General features: G+C 39.9%; 4 protein-coding genes across 5 annotated transcripts; 3 read left to right on the forward strand and 1 right to left on the reverse strand.

Annotated features, from left to right (window-relative positions):
• The first annotated feature begins 3,878 nt into the window (after nt 1-3,878).
• Nucleotides 3,879-5,934, forward strand: LOC121981940 (aspartic proteinase NANA, chloroplast-like). Of its 2 annotated transcripts, none has more exons than XM_042534738.1 (3): nt 3,879-4,147; nt 4,232-4,828; nt 4,981-5,934. In XM_042534738.1, exons 1-3 carry the CDS (start codon nt 4,113-4,115, stop codon nt 5,798-5,800), a joined length of 1,452 nt encoding a protein of 483 aa, XP_042390672.1. In that variant the 5' UTR covers nt 3,879-4,112; the 3' UTR covers nt 5,801-5,934. The 2 variants fall into 2 exon arrangements, with proteins under 2 accessions (XP_042390672.1, XP_042390673.1); XM_042534739.1 differs by having other exon boundaries at nt 3,881-4,147; nt 4,224-4,828.
• A 252-nt stretch (nt 5,935-6,186) lies between these two features.
• Nucleotides 6,187-12,296, reverse strand: LOC121981941 (shaggy-related protein kinase iota-like). The gene is made up of 12 exons (XM_042534740.1): nt 11,732-12,296; nt 10,737-10,823; nt 10,603-10,662; nt 10,252-10,524; nt 10,094-10,168; nt 9,955-10,011; nt 8,377-8,517; nt 8,217-8,267; nt 8,031-8,126; nt 7,748-7,831; nt 7,366-7,467; nt 6,187-6,687 (listed from the first exon to the last, which is right to left on the reverse strand). The coding sequence occupies exons 1-12, from the start codon at nt 11,834-11,836 to the stop codon at nt 6,628-6,630; spliced, it is 1,191 nt and encodes a 396-aa protein (XP_042390674.1). The 5' UTR covers nt 11,837-12,296; the 3' UTR covers nt 6,187-6,627.
• A 5,155-nt stretch (nt 12,297-17,451) lies between these two features.
• On the forward strand, nt 17,452-21,351 carry LOC121981942 (CBL-interacting protein kinase 19-like). The gene is made up of 2 exons (XM_042534742.1): nt 17,452-19,122; nt 20,848-21,351. Exon 1 carries the CDS (start codon nt 17,665-17,667, stop codon nt 19,114-19,116), a length of 1,452 nt encoding a protein of 483 aa, XP_042390676.1. The 5' UTR covers nt 17,452-17,664; the 3' UTR covers nt 19,117-19,122; nt 20,848-21,351.
• Nucleotides 21,352-22,583: 1,232 nt separating this feature from the next.
• LOC121981943 (interactor of constitutive active ROPs 4-like) lies at nt 22,584-23,799 on the forward strand. The gene is made up of 3 exons (XM_042534743.1): nt 22,584-22,729; nt 22,812-22,953; nt 23,018-23,799. The coding sequence occupies exons 1-3, from the start codon at nt 22,716-22,718 to the stop codon at nt 23,768-23,770; spliced, it is 909 nt and encodes a 302-aa protein (XP_042390677.1). The 5' UTR covers nt 22,584-22,715; the 3' UTR covers nt 23,771-23,799.
• The last annotated feature ends 335 nt before the right edge of the window (nt 23,800-24,134 follow it).

Here is a 24,134-nt window from a genome sequence, read left to right on the forward strand (position 1 = left end):
AGGAATTTTACCCAAGTAAATCTTGAGTAATTATCAATTATAACTAAGCGATATTAGTTTCTGCTTAGTGATTTGGCTCCGTGTGAATCAAATAGGTCTAAGTGTAGGAATTCAAGTATTGAGTTGATTCGATTTAGATTTTTTGATTTGTGGGTTGACTTAGTTTGTTTACCTTATTGGCAAGCATTATAAATTATATTTTCTAAATTTTTTAATTTAGGTAGACCTCTAACTGAGCCATTTTGATTCATTTTTGAAATGAGTCTGATATAAATGTGACTCAATCTTCTGTACCACAATTTAGTTTCCTCTTGTTGTATCAGAAGACACTTGAGTGAGGAGGTTCGCAGGTTAATTGTGTAAATATTATTTTTCCTAATTTTCTTAAGTGTAATTCTAGGATTTTTGATATTTTTAATTAAGCACTAAGAGTTAGAAAACGTTACTAAGTATCCAGAGTCATATAGTTGACTTATACTAAGTAAGTTAAAATTAAATTTATCAACTAATAGAACTTTTCAAATAACAAAATCGGAACTCGGTTCGATATTCTCTGTTCTGATTACCTTAAGTTTTTCGTCGTTGCCAAACACAACTGACCCTAGGTTTTGAGTTTTAGCTTGGTGTACTTCAATCGGTCTCTGGTTACGTGTCTGGAGCATCCACTATTCAATATCCATTGTTCTAAATCATTATGTTCTTATACATAAAATATTTGATTTGGATCCAATTTAAAAAGATTAATAGATAGATTGATTGAGTTCAACTCCTTATTTTCCATCTCACCCAATCTAGATTATCAGTCATGTTATACATATGGATGATAGTGAGATGGTTGATTAAGTTTCACTTAAGTTTAATTTTAAAATTAATTAAAATTAAACTTAAGTTTAATTTAAGTTAATTGATTACTTGATTAAGTTTGAATTAGGTTAATTGATTAAGTTTAAATTAGGTTCATTGATTAAGTTTAATTTGAGTTAATTAATTAATTGATTAAGTTTGAATTAGGTTAATTGATTAGTTTTAATTTAAGTTCAATGATTAGTTTAAGTTCATTGACTATGGTTAAATGAGGTTAATTGATTAATTTTAATTTAAGTTAATTAATTAATTGATTAAGTTTAATTTGTAATTTTAACTTAAATTAATCGATTAAGTTTAATTTGAGTTAATTAATTAATTGATTAAGTTAACTAATTTTTTACCTAAGTCCATCTCATCCTTTTCTAGATTATCAATCAGGAACCTTATAGATTTTTGTGAGATGGTTAATTTTATCTTCAATTTAGATTAAAATCTAAAGATTGATTTACATTTGAGTTAGACTAAGGTTTAATAGTTAATCAATTAAATATTTATTTCAATAATTGGCTTCCAGGCTATGGCGAGGCACTAGGCATTCTTGGGTATTGGAGTAACAACCACTTCTAGACAAAGCCTTTTAAAGAAATTGAATATTTAATTTCCTTTCTTAAAATCCTAAGTCTAACTAATCAAGTGTGAATCAAGCCTAAGCCCTTATCTATCCTAGTCTAAGCATATATAATAAAAGCAATAAAGCAAGCATCAAGCAAATTTATCTAATAACATAGATGGTCTTTCTATTGGGTCCCCCTAGATCATAGCCTCAATAGGGTCTATCAAGATAATGGATTTGATTCTTGGGGATCCAATATTAACCAAGTATAACTTGATTAATCAAGTTAGACTTAGGGACCCATGCTTGGACTATTCCTCTATTTGTTCGATTAACAAGAGATAGATAAGATTTAAATTTGTGTTTAGCCTTATATCTAAGTCCGGATCGATTGTATACGACTCTTTGTTTTCTAAGAATCAGATCAAGATTCTTGGAACTCAGGGTGAACCATTCCAATATATTATTCAATTCCTTGACTTGACTTTTTAAACGGGAGTTCTCTTCCTCAAGTTGTTGGACTTAACTTAAAGTTCCAGTCTGAATAGATTCAGTCAAGAAGTTTGGGTTAGTCATTTCCTTAAAGGTTGTTACCGCCTTTTGAAATGACTTGACCCGAACTTTGAATTTGGCTAGCTTGCGCATGAGATAATTTACTAGGTTATATAGTTTATCTTCTTGATAAGAACTTACAGCATGGTTAAGCCCTTTGAAAACGGATGCGAATCTGTGACTTCTCTCGGACCTACGTTTCCCTCTCGCTCTTCTCTGTTGTGCATCTTTTGCTCGATAGTGTATCCATGATAGTAGTCAGGTACCTTTCAATCCACCGTAACTACCAGTACTTAGTGTATATTATGGTTAACCGTTGTATCCTGAGAAATAAACGACCCGAGAAAATCTCTAAACACAGTCGGCAGTAGGACGAATCTGTTTCAAAGAAATTACGTCCATCACAGGCCTTGAAATCTTCATCTACTCGGTCGCTCTACACTCGGCCACTCGGACACTCTAGACTCGACCGCTCTGCACTCAGTTGCTCGATCGATTTGCAGTCGTCCGCTCTACACTTAGTCACTCGGCCGCTCTGCACTCAGCCGCTCGGTCGCTCTACACTCGTCTTCTCTGCACTCAACCGCTCGGTCGCTCTACACTCAATCATTCTGCACTCGACCACTCTGCACTTAGCCGCTTTGCACTTTGTAATCTATACTTAGTACTTGATAGAAATCAACCTCCGTTGACATTTTAAGATTATATGTTCAAATCATCAGATAAATTGAATTTAATTTAATATAATTTTACTAACTCTTACAAATCTTTAACATATTATCCAACTAGCTCAAGCACCTCCTGACCTGGACTTCGATTTTAGAATACCTTCTACTTTTCGATTCCAACTTCGAGCTCCATCTGACTCTGACTTTGACTCTGACTCTCGAACACTTTGTGACTCGGACACCGATTCCTGATCAATTCCTACATCTGTTCCGAACATCAAAATCCATGTACCAAGTCCATTTCTTTTTCCTTCTGTTTTCTCCCCCAAGGGCCTAATCTGTGTCTATTAGAGATGGCAGATTATTTATGAAGTATCAATGACCAAATTTTAAAGCTGAGAAATTTGTTTAAGATTGCGACGAATTCGGAACGGTTCAGATAACAAACAGACAGACCAAAACTAAATTACAGCCTGTTGAAGTTATCCACCGGAGTTTTGACTTCAGATACGGACAATTAATCTTTTACGCTTGTCTTATATTTGAGATATCTGTAAGTAAAGTGAGATTAGAGATACGATTGTGTTTTGTTTGTCTGTCTGTTTGATTGATTGTTTTTGGTCGAAAGAGAGGAAGAATGTATTTTTATTTACAAAGAAATGGCCATGGTATAATTAAGAGACCACGACATGCGGCGATGACCAGGCCACCGCTGGACGCAACGTGGTGTTGGTAGCTAACTGGCTCTAGGCGGGGCCGCCCTCCGATAACATGTTTGGTGTTTCACCTAACCCCACTCCAACCCAGGGCGAAGAAGAAGCAGCAGCAGCGATGCCTGCTCCACCGTCCGGCTCCAATCGTACGGCGCCTGCCGCGCCCTCAATCCATGTGATGTGACGACGACGCCTGCCTCCAGATTTCAATAATGGTGTGTGTTTGTGTGTGTGATAATGTATCATTATGAGCCACTGCTCTCCAGCTGTCCAGCCTGGCCCACTCCTATCCGTTCCGGCTGCTTGACCGGTTCAATTCTGATATATCCACCAATTCTCTACCAAGTTCGGAGACTGGTTTTACCGTTGCCGTACTTACCGAGAGCAGCACGCTGGATCAATGGTATTTCTTGGCAGACCAGATGAGTTTATCTGGTGTAGATGTTGTTAACTAAAACGAGTGTGAACGATAACATACGATGAGTTTTATCATAATAAAATGAAGGTAATGCATCATGGCCTATTGTGCATGATCCAAGATGTTTGAACTCTGTAACTTCACTGTCATTGAGGCCCTCCCAACTGTACCAATTATTACCTCTCCAGCCGCTATTCTCTTCTCCTTCTTCTTCTTCTCAGTCTCCAGAGCTTTGCATGTGCAGTGACAACATTCACATTTTCCTACCCTAACGATTAACGCCACACTGACTACAGCTAATCAGGATTGACAATTGTATAAATGATGAAGTAATAAAAGCTATGCAGGGAGGAGAACTGAGAAGCTTCATGATACGGTATGAATAAAAAATCGCATTCGCTGTTGTGTTGATCTCTGTTTTTTTTTTATACGTGTAAATTTTGTTGAATGAGGCTGTTAGCGAAGCTGATCGGAGCGTGATGCCTCCGCTTCTCCTCTTCTTCCTCTTTTGCTCTTATGGCCTCGTCGCCGGCGAGATGCCACCTGAGTCTCTCCACCTCGAGCTCATCAGCCGCTTTCCGCATCGATATCTCACTCGGCTCGGCCACCTCCGCGGGCTCGTCGACGGCGATCGCTTCCGCCAGCGGATGATCTCCCAAAGGATCGGGCACCAGCAGAACCAGCAGCACGGTCGGAGAGAACTCGCGGGCTCCAACGCCTCCTCTGCCCCGCCAGCGGCCGAGGAGTCCTTCGCCATGCCGCTTTCGTCGGGGGCCTACACCGGTACGGGGCAGTACTTCGTGCGGTTCCTGTTAGGCACTCCGGCGCAGAGGTTCGTGCTGGTGGTGGACACCGGTAGCGACCTCACCTGGGTTAAATGCCGCCCTCGGAGTCACGGCGGCTCAGATGCCGGCGCCGGCGAAAGCAGGGTCTTCCGGCCGGAGGGATCGAGCTCCTACGCCCCCATCCGCTGCTCGGCGCACATGTGCAAGTCCTCTCTTCCCTTCGCGCTGAGGAGGTGTCCGACGCCGGAAACCCCTTGTGCTTACAACTACGGGTAACGTGGCATTGGATCCCTTCCATTACTGCTCTGCTCCGCAACAATTCTGGTCTTGTTTCCTGCTTAATTTAAATAGTAGATTGGACGTTTTATTAAAATGTATTCTATGCTTCTCCGATTCCCTGCAATGAAATTTCGGCGGGTCGCAGCTACTCTGACGGATCGACGGCGAAGGGCGTGTTCGCGAAGGAATCTGCGACGATAACATTGACAAAGGGCGAGCGCCGCAGGAAGCTGCGGGGGCTTGTGGTTGGGTGCACCACCTCCTTCGTCGGATCCAGCTTTCGCGCCTCCGACGGCGTGCTCGGCCTCGGCTATAGCCCTGTTTCCTTCGCCGCCCGGGCAGCTGCCCGCTTCGGTGGCCGGTTTTCCTATTGCCTCGTCGACCACCTCAGTCCCAAAAACGCCACCAGCCGCCTCACCTTCGGTCTCACTCCCGCCCTCGCCGCTCCCCACCGCCGCGCGACCGAACTCCTCCTCGATCCCCGCCTCCTGCCCTTCTACGGCGTCCGCGTCCAGGGCGTCTCGATCAACGGCGAGATGCTCCCCATCCCCGCCGGCGTGTGGGACGTCGGTCGCGGCGGCGGAGCCATCCTCGACTCCGGCACGAGCCTCACCGTACTGGCCGAGCCGGCGTACAGATTGGTTTCGTCGGAGCTGAGCCGGAGCCTCAGTGGGGTCCCCAGGGTCAGCGTGGCCCCCTTCGAGCACTGCTACAACTGGACGGCAGCAGGACCCGCAGTCTCCGTGCCGAAGATGGCGATCCACATGTCCGGCGACGTGCGGCTGGAACCACCGGCGAAGAGCTACGTCATCGACGTAGCCGAGGGGGTGAAATGCGTCGGGATTACGGCAGCGCCGTGGCCGGGGGTGTCCACCATCGGTAACATCCTGCAGCAGGAGCACGTCTGGGAGTTCGATCTCAAACATCGACGCCTGAGATTTCGTCGATCCACCTGCCGTTGGTGATGCCATGAATTTGGACGTTTGTTTCTCTTGTTTTTCCCTATCATTCTCTCTCTCACTCACTTCTGGATTCAAGTGATATTTGTTCGATGAGCTGGTAATTAAATGAATTATTCGTTGAATTTATTTTGAATAAATCAAAATACATAATTTACAAAAGAATCGGATCGAGCATGGACCTGCTTTTTAATTTATAGGCTATTTAGTTCATTTAATATTATTAAATTACATCATATACTTTATAGTTAGCATTAAATTATATCATAAATACGATTAAATTATTCTATTATAAATTATACTTCAACCACAAACCCCGATTTATTTCCATTCAGAGGAACGTCTGCTGGCGTGCTACTATTTAACACTTCAGCCACAAGGCAAAGCAAATATTTTCCCCAAATGCAGAAAATGTCAAACTTGAGTTGATACATTTTATACAATACAAGAAAGGATTAAAACAGAAAGAAACATGAACTACGCCCAATTCTCCAACCTTACCATACACTTGACATTATCAAATAAACAGGGTTTGAGCCTTCATTGGACAATCTACAAGGCAGAGATAATTTACAAGCCATCATAAGCTACATCATTATATTCATTCTATTAACTACCTTGTACAAACTACAAAAGAATGAAAAGCAGGGATAAGATATCGGAATCCATCATACAACCCATCAGCAGCTCCAGTTTTGCAGCTCACACTGAGTGTCCTTACTGGACTTTACCATGGCATGAACACTGCATTGTCGATTACTTGCTTTCGATAAGAATATTCTAAGGAGATAATTTTAATATCTCGCAGGCAACCGCTAGAAACTGAAACCAGGTTACCGCCTCATATGTCCTGGAATCAATTTGTGGATGAGCTCTGGGGATGCACTTGCTAACTGCAAAAAAATGGTAGAGACAAAATCCATCAATCTTATCAAGAAAATCCTGTTGTTACACAGGAGAATATTTAGATTATTAAGTAAATTCCGGAAGCACAATCATTGGCTAACGAGATGGCAAAATTTCCTGTCTCATTTCCACCTTTTGGTATTTGGCCAGTAGCTCAAATCCACAAAAACATAGTAAATTTTCAACTAACAGACAATCTTCCTTTTTGTGAAAGGACATGAAACGATATCAACGACCACATGAGTGTAGACCTTAATCACATTTGTTAAAAGTCCAACTTGTCGTTCATAAAGGAGAAGAGGGTGCTTAAACTGTCCTAAATCCCAATGATTTGATATGCAAAAAGTGAACTACGTGCACGTCCAAAAAGAAAAGAGAGATCACAGCGAAGTCTTGGATACTAATATGCAGATACTTGCATAAAGTTTGTGCCGGTAGAAAATTCATGTAACCTACAGAAAATATCTGAGACTTGCAATTCGATGTTTTCTCTTTAAAATAAGACAAACTAATATGGTACTTTTACCAGGTAAAAGGAAATAAGGTAGGAGGTAAATTGCTTGATCAGAGTTGATAATGAACAAAAATTATCTTAATCAGTGGAGAGCTTTCCAGCAAAGCATTCATCCTAGGTCCACACAGCTTTCAGAAGATGTTAAGCTTACCTCCTGCTTGAAGTTAAAAAGAGGAGGCAGAGGACGACCATTTGGCAGCCTTGCATTTGGTTCTCTTAGTTCATCAAAAAAAGGATGAGCACATGCTTCCAACTGTAAAAAATAAAATTATATTCAACTAAATAACTCGACTGAGCAACATTAGACTAAATTTAATACCAAGCAAACATACATAGAGGAAGCCAAGCCCTCACAAGTGAACAGCATTACTCTTTGTTTTTTTTTTTGTTTTTAACTTTTTTTAGTGCAGGGAAGTAGTAAACATTAAGGTACCAAAATATTACATAAATTTACTAATACGTGACATAGGAGCTTAATCTAGCTGCTACTCTGTCACTGTATCATTTTAAGTTATACTTGGTAGAGAACTTACAGCGGTACAGCGAAAATTTGGAGAGTATTGGAGAAGGCGAGATGTAAGGTCTATTGCCTCTGGTGGCATTCTTTTATGGAATATCTGTATCAATTAAAAGCAACTATTAGATTCCTGAAAGAAACCAATAATATGATAACAATAACCTTAAGTCAATCAGATTATATGAATCAGTGAGAATACAAAAGTTGGCTTTGTAGTTCTCACATTCCTTGCCTGTATTATGAAGTCCCATAACTAGCTTAAGCTTCAAAATTGACATGAAAAAGTGGAAATAACTAACCTTGTGCCATGGATGAGCTTTTATCTGTGGAAATCTAAAGTCTGTATAGTTAGGATTCATGCACCGGATTTCCTCCCGAGTTGGAGTTCCAAGAACCTGCAAGAAAAAGGAATGTTAAAATCATGGCATGCAACCTTATTCTTCAAAACCACAAGAACCAATATGATAAATGCATCAAATCTATACCTTAATTACTTCCACAAGCTGATCTACTGCACTTTCTCCCGGAAACAATGGCTGAACATATATAAAATAAATTCACGATAAATTGTCACCCAGTACAATCCAAAAATGAGGGTCATCATTGAAGGATCACCAAAGAAGTAACAATGGATAAAAAAAATACCTGACCAAGGAGCAATTCAGCAAGGACACATCCTGCTGACCAAATATCAATAGATGTTCCATATTCTATTGCTCCAAAAATAAGCTCTGGAGCACGATAATAACGAGAGCAAATGTATGAAATGTTGGGTTCACCCTTGACCTGATAGGGCAAATGAATTATAAAAAGGCAAGGACAATAATGAAAAACTAATCAACATCAATAAATAATGATCTTAGTATCCTTTTGTTGGAAAAAAGAAGCATTGAGGACAAAGAAACTAAAATAAAAACTGTGTCAACATACTTAATAAGCAACTAGTGCAATTATCTTCCTCGCTTAATTCTGAATATTCCAGTCCCAATATCTATATATAATCTTTCTCTGGTTCACTAGGCATTTCCCAGTTACAATTTTGAATCCATGTTCCTCGTTGCTTCGAGGAGATATTTACTATGAAACACTAGCCCGTATAACTGACAGAATAGTTCTATCAAAATATGGAAATCTAGCCTCGGTAGTCACCTTGTATTTACAATGGCACAGCTCTAAAAAAAATTGATGGCAACCTAACCTAAATATTTGACACATAAAACTCCCATATTTTTTTATTAAATCTAGTATCCAGCTAAGACTAATAAAATGGAACGCATAATTCTTTTGACATTCTATGTTCTTAGGAGTCATCATGGGTAAAACCTCGGCAGTCACCTTGTATTTACTATGGCAAAGCTCTCACAAAAATTGGAGTTTATGGAAACTTAATCTAAATATTACTAAGGTTAATTAAATGGAATGTATAATTCTTTTAACATTCTATGCTGTTAGGAATCACCATGTGTCAACAACTAACCTTATTGTCAAAAAAATTGAATCATCATAGAATTCTGGCTTTGTCCTAAGATGAGTTTAAATTTATGTTAGAAATCAAATGAGCCATGGAAAGATACCAGCATTGTTGTTACAAGGGCAATGGAAATGACTACCACAAACAATTAAGATGTTGGGATTTGAAAAGAATAGCCTATTCTAAGATATCCCTATTTGCTTGGTATATCTGTAATCAAGCCTTCAACCATCTCTCAGGGGGCGCACCCGGCCAGACCTTCATATACCTTCAAAGGAAACATGATCTACTTACGATGATCCTTCACATCTGCCAAAAGTTTAAACATGAAACTAGTTCTTCCTAATTCTACATACTTAGAAACTGACTAAATAGACTAAGTAGCTGACACTTTGAGTGTTATAAATGCTCAAAGCTTTCAGGCAAAGATCAGATTAAATTAACAGAATCACAATAAAGATACCGCAAGAATGCTGCATTGCAAAAGTAACATGCCAACCAACTGACGAACCTTTCAGCTAAATACAGAAAACTAATGTTCCCAAATAGTTCATTTAACAAACAAGCAATCCTTTTTATAGAAACAAAATTAGGCCATGAATAAAATAGGCATCTACAGTTTAATTCCAAAAAACACATACAAAACCTAATTAAAAGATCTTTCCAAATAGTTTTTTTTTTCAAAAAAAGCAAACAATCAATCTGCCATAACTAAAATACACATCCACAGTTTTATTCTGAATAACACATACCAAAACCTTTGCACTTCCAAAATCACATAGCTTGACTTGGTGAGTATGAGGATCTACCTGCAGAAAGCTCAACAATTCACTAAGTTTGAAGCAGTCATGGTTGATGAAATATTGCACTTTTACAAGTACAAAAACCTACCAAGACATTTTGTGGTTTTACATCTCTATGACAGATACCAGGAACTGTATGACTATAAGCCAAACCTCTAAATAACTGAAAAAAAAAAAAGATAAAGGTTAATACATACGAACATGGTTCTGTGTATCAGGAATTACATAAGAAAGAGACAAATTTACCTGATACGTATATAGCTTCACATAGAAAAGTGGCATCCTTTGATTCACACTACTGTAATGTCTTAGAACTCGATATAAAGTTTCTGGTACATATTCCATTACCAGATTGAGAAAAAGTTCGTCTTTGCTTGTGGTGGAGAAAAAACAATGCTTCAAAGATATCACATTTGAATGATCCATTGAGCGCATCAACTGCAACTCACGATTTTTGTATTTACGATCCTGCAAAACCTTTTTTATAGCAACAGTTTCTCCTGTTTCCAGACATTTGGCCTGCCAAAAGAAAAAAAAATGAATTCAAAGCACCATATAGATCCAGCTTATTGGAAATGTAAAACAAACGAAAATTACCTGGAATACAATCCCAAATGAGCCAGTTCCAACAACACGCTCCGCCATGTAACTAATGGTCTGCACACCAAATAAAAGGACTGAAAACATGAAGATAGTTTGCTTCCATACACAATTGTTTAGCAGCTGCCAACCTGCTTAGGTTCACCATTCTTTCCTCCAATGGTGGTGGAGATTATATGACCAGTGACTGCATCATTTTCCTCAGGAACTGAAACTTGCTGAGATTCATAATGAACAAGAAGTTTGATTTACACATTTGGTACTTATATATAAGAAGAAAAAAATGAAAACGGCAAAGCAACAGATGTAAAGATCAAATACACGGAATAACTCAAGGACCATGAATACTTGCAATCAGGCATGATTTAGCAACTAACACGGGAAACTCAGTAAGCTGAGAGAAAACGAATCCCTAGCGAATGGCACAAACAAATACGATTTATGTACATAACCAGAAAGGTAAAACAAGACCTCGGGGACGGCATCAAATAGTTTAAGGTTCCATATCAGACAGAAAGGACCACAAGAGTGTATAGTATCTCACAATTCGCCTTGAGAAATCTAGAAAAAGAAGTTCGAAAAACGAGTAGTTCGAAAAACGAGTAGTTCGAAAAACATCAACCCAATAAAGAACTGTCTTGATAATAAAAGGTGATCTCTCCTTAATCAGGACTAGAGATGAACTCCGCAACCAAGAGACCGTCAGATCTTCGAGAAAAAAAACTAATGAAAAGCTGAAAATCATGGGGAAGGAACAGGTAAGCTTTATCCAAAACTACAAATAATTGATGAATAGATCGAGAAGAATTACTTTCTCTAAAAATTTACCCGAAATAATTGCTATTGTTTTAGAGAACAAATCAGACAGAAAGAAATACCCATATATCACACAAAAGAGGAAATCATTCACATAAATAAATAAACATATTTTTTTTTTCAACCAGGACAGGAGGAGCACACAATCTGAAAAGCTGCTCGGAGATATCAAGGAAATAGTCCGAATTGCCTACAGTAGCCACTTCTTCACTAACCCCACAAGAGGAAACGGAGGCACGAAAACCAAGGATGGACAAGGTGAAGAACAGCAAAAGGGGAAGAAGAAAAAGGAGGATTGAGCGGATAATACCTTGCCCTCGTCCATCTGAGAGCTCCGGGGAGGGGCGGTGGGATTGAAGGCGTCGTGCTCGGGCTGCGGAGGCGGATGATGGGCCCCAAGCGGCAGTGAGGCCATGTGAGGTGGTATGGAGAAGGGAAAGGGGGAAGAAAAGAGTAGCGAAAGAGAAGAAAGAGACTCCAGCTGAGATCCCTCTCCAACGCAATAATAAATGCTTTCTGTGTTCTTTACATTTCGATATTTTAAATTAATAAAAAAATATGGATAAATTCAAAACTTTTACCATAAAATTTTCATAAATCCGGATCAAAATCATTGACCGAACAAAACTTAGAAAAAAAAAATGTAGCTGTAAAGTCTGACTTAGGTGGGAAAAAATGGGGAAAAAAACTTTCTTAAACTAAAAGGGGTTTAGAAGACTCGACAGCTTTGATTCAACTATGCAACATATTTCAACTTTATCACATTCAACTCAAAAATCTCTAGAGCTATATGAATGGATAAATATCCTCCTTCGACTTAAAAAATTGAGCAATTTAGGATAAATTGCTCTGACACGCCACAGAGCAGATTGCAGCGTTAGTATGTGTATAGAAACCATTAATGAAGAGCAAAATGATTGAGCATAAAGCTCGCTATTATTATTAGGATCCTATCCACAGCGCCCTTTTTTTGGCCCGTGAAGCTTTGTCCCACTGCTTCACAAAGCTAGAGCAGAGATGTGGACTTTGTACAGATTCCTGCTGCTCATGATAACAATCGTATCTATCAAAATGGGGCAGGTCCTAGCAGCATGGCCTTCCAGGCTCATTAAACAGGGTTTGACTGTTCATCATAGACTCGAAAAGTAGTGCAGCATTGAGCTGTCAAACAGATCAGAAGTTTGACCAGATATGAAACAAAGGAAAACACTTTTGGATTCTGCAGCCAAAACCAGGTTCCAGCTTATTGGTCCATGGCCAGGAGATATTTGCACATGAGGCAAATTAATGGCGGCCAACTGCAACAGCTGTTGGGCCTTCGTCCAAAATCAACATCCATCTGGAGACAGGAGGAGATATTAAGGGGAGAGAATGGATAAGAAGAGTTCTTCAGCTTATTAACTTCTTGATCTTTTAACCCCTTGAATTCCTGCTCATGCTCCTGGAAACTTTTATTATTCTGATTCACATCAGGATTCCAATAAAACCTCTGGAAAACTGCAGTCGTGTAATGAGCAGTTCAGAAAATATAATGCAAAAATCTCCTACGTCTCTGGAATTGCTTGGGGGACTGGTTTTCAGTGACAACAGAATAATTGAAAGGGCACCAGCTGTGTTAAAAATGAATCTGACCTGTCAATTAGATTCAAGTTGGTCCAAAAGAAATCAAAACTTTCGAATTTAGGTGGATTAGGGGTTTTGAATTAATTTAATTTTGCACCTAAATTTAAGATTTAGTATTGGATATAATTATTCCTATTATGTGAGTTTATTTGTAAGTTGCACACGTAAATACGATCCGAACCTTTTAAAGTGATCTAATTTATATCTAATGGATTTCAGGTAATTGGATGTGGATCTCATATGTGTAGAATCCATAGTCCCGCATCTATTATTATCGATGGGTCGATAATAGATGTGCACTATATAATGGGTTGATCTCCAGAGGATTAGGATAATCTTTGAAACGTCTCTTTGTTCCCCATTGACGAAGAGGATTCGGCGCCGTCAATCCTAACTCCTCCGGAAGGCCAACCTTCTTCTTCCGCAGGATTATTGGATCGATGAGCTCTACACTAAGAACAATGACAATTTCGCTACATTCAAGTTCTTTGTAATTACAGTAAAAAAATTCGAATTCTTATTTCGGTTGTTTAGAATTCATGTGGCTTAAGTTTTACGATAACTATCATTTAGAGATATTTTAAGATTAAAATAATTTTTTAAAAAAAATTAAGATGTTTTGTATATATAAATAATCGAATATAATATAAGAAAGATGAAATATTGAGATAAAATTAAAAAATTATAGAAAAATAATAAAGAAAAATTTTTTTTTTGATGGGACGAGTTATTAGGTTATCCAGCTCTGGGTTCGGATTTAAGATTTTTAAATTGAGTTCGGATTCAAATCAACAATTTTTTTAATAATTGATCTTCAACCCAATCTGAATCCACCTTATCCACTCGAATTGACACCTCTAAAGGATAAGCAATGTTGGTAGGGGTGTTAATTCGGATGAGGCAGATAGATTTGGGTCAAGTTAAATATTAATTATAAAAAAAATCTCAAGTTGAACCCAATTCAAATATGAACTCAAGTCAAAAATCTTAAACGGGGACCCGAACATAACCCAGATAATCTAAATAACTCGTTCAACTCAAAAAATTTTATTATTTTTTCCCTATAATTCTTCACTTTTATTTCTATATGTCATCATTATTATACTACAATCAATTATTTATGTATATAAATATCTTAATTTTAAAAATAAAATTTTATTTAACTCTAAAATACACATTAAATTCTAAATTTAGGTCAATCCAAATCTGAACTTGATCCCAATTTGATCCGAAATTAAACCAATCCAAAATCCCTCAATCTAAATATAATTCAAATCTGAAACCCTCAGTCTAAATCTGATTTTTTCGGATTAACTCAGATGAAATTAATAGATTGGATTCATTTTTAACCACTAAATGTTGGGTCGCCCAAGTGCAGTACCGATAAGGCCGAGGAGCCTCTGGGCACTAGCCAACAGGTCCGAGCAAGGCGGTGATCGCTAAGTTTATGTTAACATTTTCTAGTGTTTTTTCGTGTTTTGTAGTTACAATACTAAGGAATAAAACTTAAAGTTTAGTTTCTCCTCTCATGATGTTCTAAAATATATATATAAACAATTTAAGAGTACAATAATCAAATACTAAAAGCTATTTAGGTCGATAAAGGACATATCATAATATACTTCCAGTATATATAAATTTATAGATTTTCTTGTTGGGTCACTTTAAAGTTAGAGAGGGATGAATAACTTTTCGTACTTTGATAATGATGATTTGCAGTAGAATATTCGAAGCAAGCTCTCCAATGTTAATAATATAGATTTACTTGATATCCACCTCAAGAAGATATGACTAATTCAAGGATTCGGCCCTCGCACACATCCACTATAAAAAAAACTCTTTCTCGATAACTACCGGAGGTGGAGAAACCTCGTATAACACCACTCAACAAGAATACAACTCACGCAAGAAGAAAATACAATAATACAAAACGAAAACCTCTACTTGCTTGCTCTCTTGTTGATAAAGATGCCTCTGGAGTAATTGGAAAGTGTCACAACACTTCTCTTCCAAGCTCGAAGTCCGGCGATGAGTAGCGGAGAAGAATATGGAGGCAATCGCGAAGCCCTTTTATCACATGTACAATGGCTAGTTTTTCAAGCTTAATCGACTAGCCTAATCGATTAAGTCTTCCTAATCGATTAACCCAATCGATTATGAAGTTTTCTGTTCGCGCAAGAACTTATCGTAAGCCATTAAGCTCCCCCCATTTAATCGCTTACCAAACTCTCTGTGTGTTTGGGAAATCCAAGCTTAATCGATTGTCGTAATCGATTGACCAAGTCGATTATGAATATTTCTGTGCACTCGCGGACTTCGCTTAATCGATTACCCTAATCGATTAAACTTCGGTAATCGACTAACCTAGTCGATTACCAAACACTAACTTCCAAACCGAAGTATAGAGTTCTCTTACCCAATATCTAATCAACCTTGATTTGTTGGGATTCCTCATTGCCTAACATCTAATCAACCTTGACTTGTTGGGACTTCTTCACCAAGTGTCTGGTCAATCATTTGACCCACTTGGACTTTTCTCCTTGTGCCAAGTGACCGATCAACCTTGACTCACTTGGACTTCCCAACATCAGGTGTCCGGTCAACCTTGACCAACTTAGATCTCCATATGCCTACTTCACTCACCAAGACTTTCATCTGTCCGGCTTCACTTACCAGAACTTTCACCTGACTTCACTCACTAGACTTTCCTTCTGCCTAGCTTCACTTATTAGGACTTTCCTTCTACCTAGCTTCATTCACTAGGGCTTTCCTTCTGCCTAGCTTCACTCACTAAGACTTTCACCTGGCTTCACTCACCAGGATTTCCTTATGCCTAGTTTCACTCACTAAGACTTTCCTTCTGCCTAGTTTCACTCACCAAGACTTTCACCTGGCTTTACTCACTAGGGTTTCCTTCTGCCTAGCTTTACTTACTAGGACTTTCACCTGACTTCACTCACCATGATTCTCCTTCTTCTTCCAAGCTTCCTGTTGGACTTCCCAATCAAGTATTCGATCAACCTTGACCTACTTGACTTTTCTTCACATCAAACTGGTCAAACCTTGACTAAAAGAGAATTGCACCAACAATCTCCCTAAACGATTGCACTTCCAATCTTCATACATTGTCAAACATCAAAACTCAACCATCACGACTCAAGCTTGATCAAATTCAAGCTTAGTCAAACTGATCAATTTTAACTTAGGAAAATAGCACCAACATTTCTCACTATTAAACTTACCATTATAGGTGATAAAAAGTAATTCGCTATTCCCTAGTGTTTCTGTCAATCTATCTCTAGATTAATATAAAGAAGATAACTTATAAATAACTATTAGTCATTAGTCATTAGTAGAGATGGATTCAACTTATCATTATAGGTGTTTCGATATATTGCTTTATGATATTAAATGCATAAAGTTGCTAAATATTATATGCTTTTTTTTTTTTGTTATATGATTATAGATGGATGTTGCTTGGGTTGTCCTTCTATGCCCAAAAACAAATAAATTTTTTACTTAACTCATTAAAATCGACTTCCTCCGCACCCTACCCATGTCCAATCCATCTCATTAATTTCAAGCCCCCTCAAATTTTAGTTTTGGATCGGTCCCTATATGCAACCCAAGGGAGATTTGTTGAACAAATTTATATAAATGTAATCACGGTTCACGGGCTAACTATTAGGACAGTTGGATTGTCATGTAAGTGATTTCGGATCTATTTGATGGCAAAATAAGAAGGAGCGTCATCAACCTCTAGAACTAATTGGACGCAAGCCAAGATATCTAGATTAAAAAAAATCACAAGCTAATAAATAAATTCGACTATAATTTTAGTGTCCTTGTTCCACACAAAAAATGCATCAACAACAAATCCCGTTATACTTGTTCTGCTATTGGCCATTGTCACCAATTAATGAGATTAATCGAGTAGTTTTAGCCCAAATAAATATCATCCAAAATGATTTCTCATTTCGCTCTTCACCTCGTCATACGACATGCGGCGTCGAACCACCGCCCTCGTAGTCGTTGGTGATCGACTGGTCGGTCCGCTGCCCACGCGCGGTCGTTCAACGGTCCCGCCGCCCAACGACTTCCGGAAACAGGCCAGCTAGAGAGTCCCACACCTTCAGGATAGCGTCATCCGTGAACTGAAATGTCACGCTCTCCCATACCGCAGATTTGCCACATGGCGGGCGACGCCAGCTACAGGAGTTGTTTACTGGCACGCGTTGGGTTCCTCGCAATAACACGGACGGTTCGGCGCCAGCTGTCGAATGTGCCAGCGCGGTGACGCACCCTCCTTCCGCGTGTCCCCAAAACTGGCGTAACGGGGTCGCCATCCATCGTCCATTATCCTAAAGACGAGGTGGGGACGAGTTCGGCCTTTTCCGTTACTTCGCCGTCGCGTCATTTTGGGAGATGCTGTCGCTCCACCACCGACGCGGCGCCCGGCCGATCAGCTTATATATAAATAGCTCTCGACATTAGCGCTGCACTTGTCGTTCCTCGGATCGAAGGCGCAAATATTGACGAGAGAAACGGAGCGATCGAGTTTACTCATTTGAGATTTGAGATCGGAATAGGGAATAGGGATTAGGGATCCGATCGTAGCCAATGGCAGAGGCAGCCGCGCCGGAGATGAGTTTGACTGAGAAGAGGAGGAATAAGGATACCGGAGGAGGCGGCCTTCTCCTCGGGCGGTTTGATGTGGGCAGGCTCCTCGGTGCCGGCTCCTTCGCGAAGGTCTACGTCGCTCGCGACGTTCGCACCGACGAGCTCGTGGCCATCAAGGCGCTCGACAAGGAGAAGATCGTGAAGGGAGGATTCGCCGCGCACATCAAGCGCGAGATCGCCATCCTCCGCCGCGTACGCCATCCATACATCGTGCAGCTCTTCGAAGTCATGGCTACCAAGACTAAGATCTATTTCGTCATGGAGTACGTCCGCGGCGGCGAGCTATTCGGCGGCGTCGCCAAGGGGCGGCTTCTCGAGGACACCGCCCGCCGCTACTTCCAGCAGCTGATCTCCGCCGTATCCTTTTGCCACGCCAGAGGCGTCTTCCACCGAGACCTCAAGCCGGAGAACCTCCTCCTCGACGATAACGGTGACCTCAAGGTCTCCGACTTCGGCCTATCAGCGGTGGCTGAGCAGATGCACGTAGATGGCCTCTTGCATACCTTCTGCGGCACGCCCGCATACGTCGCGCCTGAAGTGCTATCCCGCAGGGGCTACGATGGCGCCAAGGTTGACGTCTGGTCCTGTGGTGTCATCCTCTTCGTGCTCATGGCTGGTTATCTCCCCTTCCACGACCGCAGCATCGTGGCCATGTACCGGAAGATCCACAAAGGATCCTTCCGATGCCCACGGTGGTTCTCGCAGGACCTTGTCCATCTCCTCCATCGCCTCCTTGATGTCAATCCTCAATCCCGAGCCACCATTCCGGAGATCATGGAGAATCCTTGGTTCAGAAAAGGGTTCCGACACATCCGATTTTATATCGAAGACAACCAATTACATAGCTTTAACGATTCAGACTCAGAAGATGAACAATTGCAGAGTAATCAACCAAAGCCGGATGAGACATACGAATCAGGGTCAGAATCGGATAGTTCCGTGGCATCCTGTCCAGCATCATTCTCCGACGAGCCGTACCAATGTCATCCATTGTTAAGGCCACCAAGCCTTACCGCATTTGATATCATATCTTTCTCAAGAGGCTTTGACCTCTCAGGTTTGTTTGAAGAGAAAGGGGAGATGACCAGGTTCTTGTCCAAGGAGCCTGTCGAAGCAATAGTATCGAAATTGGAGGATATTGCAAAGGGTGTGAGCTTTAAGGTCCGGAAGAATGGATGCCGGATCAGCTTGGAAGGAACTAGAGAGGGTGAGAAGGGCCCGTTGACAATCGGCGTGGATGTATATGAGCTTACACCATCCATGGTTGTGGTCGAGGTGAAGAAGAAGGCAGGTGACGGAGGGGAGTATGAAGAGTTCTGCAATAAGGAACTCAAGCCAGGCTTACAACACCTCGTCTATATCTCCACCCACATTGCCCGTGATACTGAATAAAAAATGGTAATTTCTTCAACTTTCCTTACGAATCTTCGCCTCATTATTGAACGAGTTATAAAAATCAGAGTGGCCTATCATTTGCATGTTCTAGAATATGAAATTTCATGGATATAACATGAACTGCATTGTTGTCAACTTGAAAATCTTATTTTCCATTAATTAGATAATGTCACTACTAAGAGAATCTGATCAATCATTTGTTTGAAAGGTCTAAAAATCATTGTCATTTTTTAAACATTTACATTTAGATATCCAAGATCTGACCAAATATGGGCAATTTTATCCCGGTTATCATGAGTTATTTGGATAATCTACCTCCATCACATAGTTTTCCATTTAAGATTTCATAAATTAAGAAATTATGAACAAGTAGCAAGTGACCACCATTTTTTAATCGCTGAGATAACAAGAGAAGACTGGAAAAACCAATTACTAACCTGACACAAGTAGCAAAAATTCTGGCACATCAATTATCTAGCACTCTTGTAGTCTTTGGACTTGGAACAGAAATAATATTTTGACAAAGAAATTAAATAACTTTTTCCATGTTCTTCCATGATGGGAATGCTGTCCAATTTCAATCAAAAGCTGCATCATTAGGAATTTACTTTATTGTTTAAGTTTGCAGCTTGCCATTTTCACTTTATTTAACCAACTTTTCATTTTCTTTACATGGGGATTTCTTGCATTTGTTTGTTTTATTAATAAAAGTGAAAAAATGAATCATGCTGTCTTTCCACTTCTTGATCATAGTTCCAAGAGCCTAAGAATGCATTTATTTGAGGGAGTTTTGATTGATGAAGAAGGCATTAGGCAGAAGCTGGTGTAGCATAAAGCTGGAAAAAGTGTAGAAAGATGGAAATATATCCAAGAGAAAAAGGTTGAAAAATATTAAAATTCAATGGAGCAATAAGATCTATGTAGCTCTACCAAAATAGTTGGGGACTACATGCGTTAATAGATTGGAGTGTCAAGAAGAGTTTGCTCTATTGTTGTGAGTGTAAATAAAAAATGCTAAGGCGATGTGGGCTATAGCTCATTACTCAAAACTTTGAAAACCTGAAAGATAAGTTTGATTTTTTAATTTAAAAATATAGTTTCAAAATTTTGTTAGCACTTAGCAAAAGTATATATGTTAAGATTATAGTAAAAAAAACATGAGAATTTTTTCAGAAGTACATTTAAGTTCACTTTTCCGTACCTTTGTAGACATGAACATGCAACCTAGTGACAGGTTTTGTATAATGGGTAGCCTCCTGGTCAGGGATACATTGTTTTAAAGACTTTCAACAACAAAAGTTACTTCAAATTTCATAGGCTTTATTTATTTCAGTAGCTGAAATGGAACACTATAGTGTCAGACGGTTTCAACAACTAAAAAAATAAGTAAACTAGTTGAATTGGTAGGATATGGCTGAATTCCTTGTTGGGCTTGATTCATCTTGTAAGGTCAATATACTAAACTTTTAGTTTCTGCATTTGATATGCATGCAGATCCCCTAAAATTAGATGGTCTGGCTCTTACAACAAAAATGTAGACATATGCAACTTAATTTCACATGCATTATCTTATTCTTCATGGTGCTACGGCTATCAATATCCACACTTCATATATTAAATGATCATTTCCACTTCTTTGTCTTTGCCACTTCTCTCTATATTTTTTTTAAATGACAATTTATCTTAATTCTTATACTGGTTACAATTTACAAATTTTCCTGTGATTAGGTCTACTTGTGTTGAGCAGTTCAACTCAAAGCATTGGCTGGTTGGTTGTCTGTTGGGACACTGGAGTAGAGGGATTTGTCTTCAGATACTATAGTCATTTGGTGGACAAATCATTTCTTCTCATTATACTTCAAATGCTGATTTTCCTATTCTTTTCTAGTGTTTATAAATACAGTTGACAAGGCTGAACCTCTGACTAGCACCGATCAAACTGGCATCAGCAAGGTTTGTCGAACATTTGTTCTCTGTATTCGATTATTACCTTATTCTTTAATTAGGTCATTATGGTTTCTTCCCCTGGTTTGGGTACTTCTGTTGTGAATTTGAGGTCATACGTCCATAACTAGCTAATGAGCCTGTTGTGTAGCATGGTTACCTATTATTTTGTGTATGCATACAAAGGTCTTGAATAGTCAACAAGATAACTGTAAAAATCACACTCAGTGCCTGTATAGCGATGTTGTCGTTGCAATCAAGATTATGTTTACTGCAAATTTTACTGCATTTTTGCTTGATGCTGGATCTTAGCTTTGCTGTTGTTCAGTAGTCAGAAAAGTTAAATACTTGTTCAGAATGATTCACTGTGTGCTCACTTGTATTGTAAACAAGTTCAGGAGAAGAAAATGGCTGCCAAACAAATCTGATCTGGTTGGCTGTTTAAGATTTTTCTGTTCCTCTTCTTGTTCATCAAGTAGTATTCAACTATTTTACTACTTAAAATTCGGCTTCTTCATCAAGTAGTATTTCTTTCTTAACTTTTATTTCCGTTACGATGTCCAGCTAATTTGAACGAAAAACTTTAAAAACTTAGAAGTACATTTCACTCCCTTGGTGCATTTCGATCCTGACAGTACCACCGCGACGTAGTGTAATTAAGTTGCGGTGTTTTAAAAAATCAGTATAACAGTATGTATGTGAAAGAGAGAAAAATAAAAGTTTAATAAGAAAAAAGATGGAGAGAAAAAAAAACAGAAATTAAAAAATCAACTTTAACGGGAACGATACAACAGACAGATCATCCAAAATTAATGTACTTTTGATCATTCTCAAAAAATGCTGTCTGATTTATTTATTTTTTTAAATTTTAGTGCGCCTTTGGTCAATTACACCATAAAAGATACGACGAATCTAGAGCGCCAAGTGACTTGGTGGGCCTGTTGAAGTGTCGATCCAGCCTGTCGATGCCCGTGTGTTTGACTCGAATATTGAATGCATGACGTCAGAGATACGCCAGCATTACGAGAAAGGAAAAGGCTCGTTGAAATTCGAAATCCAACACCTAGCGACAGCCACTGACGGTTAGGGCGTTAGACACGTTGCCTTGTTAGGAAGATCTAAAAATGCAAGTCCAATCAAGAGGTAGATCCTCATGTCAGACAGTTCAGATCCTCTGGACCGTAAAAAATGATCGAGGAGATGATCCCTTGATCTGGATTGATGGGGATGAATGATCCCTACCTATTTTATAAATGAGGATCATCCCTTGAGCCAATCCAAGAATTGTGCGTTGTAAAACAACAAAGCGATATGAGAAGCCTTTTGTCCTATTTTTTTTTCTTTCTAAAATTATTTTTATTATTAAACAAAAAAACAAAAGTATCAGTTATTTTGGATTTGCTATGCATTGTTTCCAATCTAAGAATTTCTCTTCGATTTAATTTAATATTTCTTTTTCTTGTATCAAAATATAACTGCATAACCTACAATAATTTTGCCAGATCTGGTCCGTACAATTTTTCTGATTCGAAATTTGAAATTTCTTGCTCTTAATCTATTTATCCTCGCGCGATTTTGCTGCCGAACTCGATCCGGCTATTAAGGGAGGCTGCGAACGATCTGCTGTATCAAGTCGAGCTCGAGCTTCTCCAATGTCGAGGTCGAGGTAATGCAGAGTTCGAACTCCTCCTCCACTTTGCTTAGTTTCTTAATCTTTCGTCTTTCGCTAATCTTTTTCGAGGAAACAGAGCGTTCGAATTACCGAAGCGGGCGCCGCTCCGCCCTCAGACCGGCTCCGAGGCCAACGTCCTCCACCGCCCAGTAGCCGCGCTGGCCGGCGGCGCCCCTAAGTCCGGTGACCGTTTGTCCTCTCGCGGCCGCTTGCAAGAGGTAAACTTCTCCGATCCAAACGGTTGTGCTGTAATATCTGAACTACGAGGCTGCTGTTTTGTAGATCCAGAAGAAGCGCAGTACCAGAGCTGTGGAAGTACTGGAACAGAAGGTTGGCGAAGCAGAGGAGGAGCTTAAGAAACTGAAAGCTCAATTGGATTCTGCAGTAGCCGCGAAGCTCGATGCCGAACAAACTCTTGCCATGAAATTGGTGGAAAAAGATGAACTCGTGGTTGCTTCACATGGCTCAAAGGAGGTGACGGCTGCAGAAGACAAAGTTCAACCGGTGGCCGCAGCAGAGCTCATGGAAGAAGAGAAAGATGATGAGGCGAACTCTGAACACGCAGTGGCAGAACAGAAAGAAGAGGAAGAAGCGATGGTGGCACTCAACGCTTTGCTGCTCGAGAAGGAGAAAGAGGTCGGAATTCTTCGACAAGAAACTGCGTTTTTCCGAGCGAGAGCAGCGGCAGCGATGGCCGTTACCCTCGCCGCAGCGCTTGCGACGGAGGGGGCGCTGATGGCGAAGCTCAAATCGGCGGAAGAGGAGCTGAAACAGAGAACGGTGAAGGCGGAACTGCTAACCGAGCAGCTGAGCTCGGCAGAACGGGAGAAAACGGCGGCGGAAGCCGAGATGAAGCGGCTGAGGGCTCAGAATGAGCAGTGGAGGAAGGCCGCCGAGGCGGCCGCAGAGGCACTGGCGGAGCCCGGCGAATGGGGCCCGGTGTCGATGGCTGGGGAGGAGGAGGAGGGGAGGCGGAATTCGGTGGGAGCCTGGGTGTTCGGTGACCTCTGGAAGAAAAAACCCCACCAAAAATAACTTTTATATTAATTATTATATTTATTTTACCGCTCTCGTTTTTCAGAATATTAAGCGTTGAAATTCTCATTTAAATTGCTCATAAAATAAAAGATCGTGACGTTTTAATGGAGAATTAAAGTAGATACGGAGGATCAAATTTCCTCTGTAAATTATTAACTATTATATCGCATAATTCTCAAGCACTGCCAGTTTTTACAAGAACTAAAGAAGGCGAATCGATCACTTGGATTTCTCAAACAACCTGAGCCTGTTATCAGCCAGCCTCGACTTGTAAGCAGCCTTTTGTACTCGCTCCATGTGAACTCCTTGTACTTGCTCTGCTCCCCCTCTCCCATCAGCTGCCGCATTGCGCAATCTTCCG

This window comes from Zingiber officinale, chromosome 5A (assembly GCF_018446385.1).
Source record: "Zingiber officinale cultivar Zhangliang chromosome 5A, Zo_v1.1, whole genome shotgun sequence".
Taxonomy (NCBI): domain Eukaryota; kingdom Viridiplantae; phylum Streptophyta; class Magnoliopsida; order Zingiberales; family Zingiberaceae; genus Zingiber; species Zingiber officinale.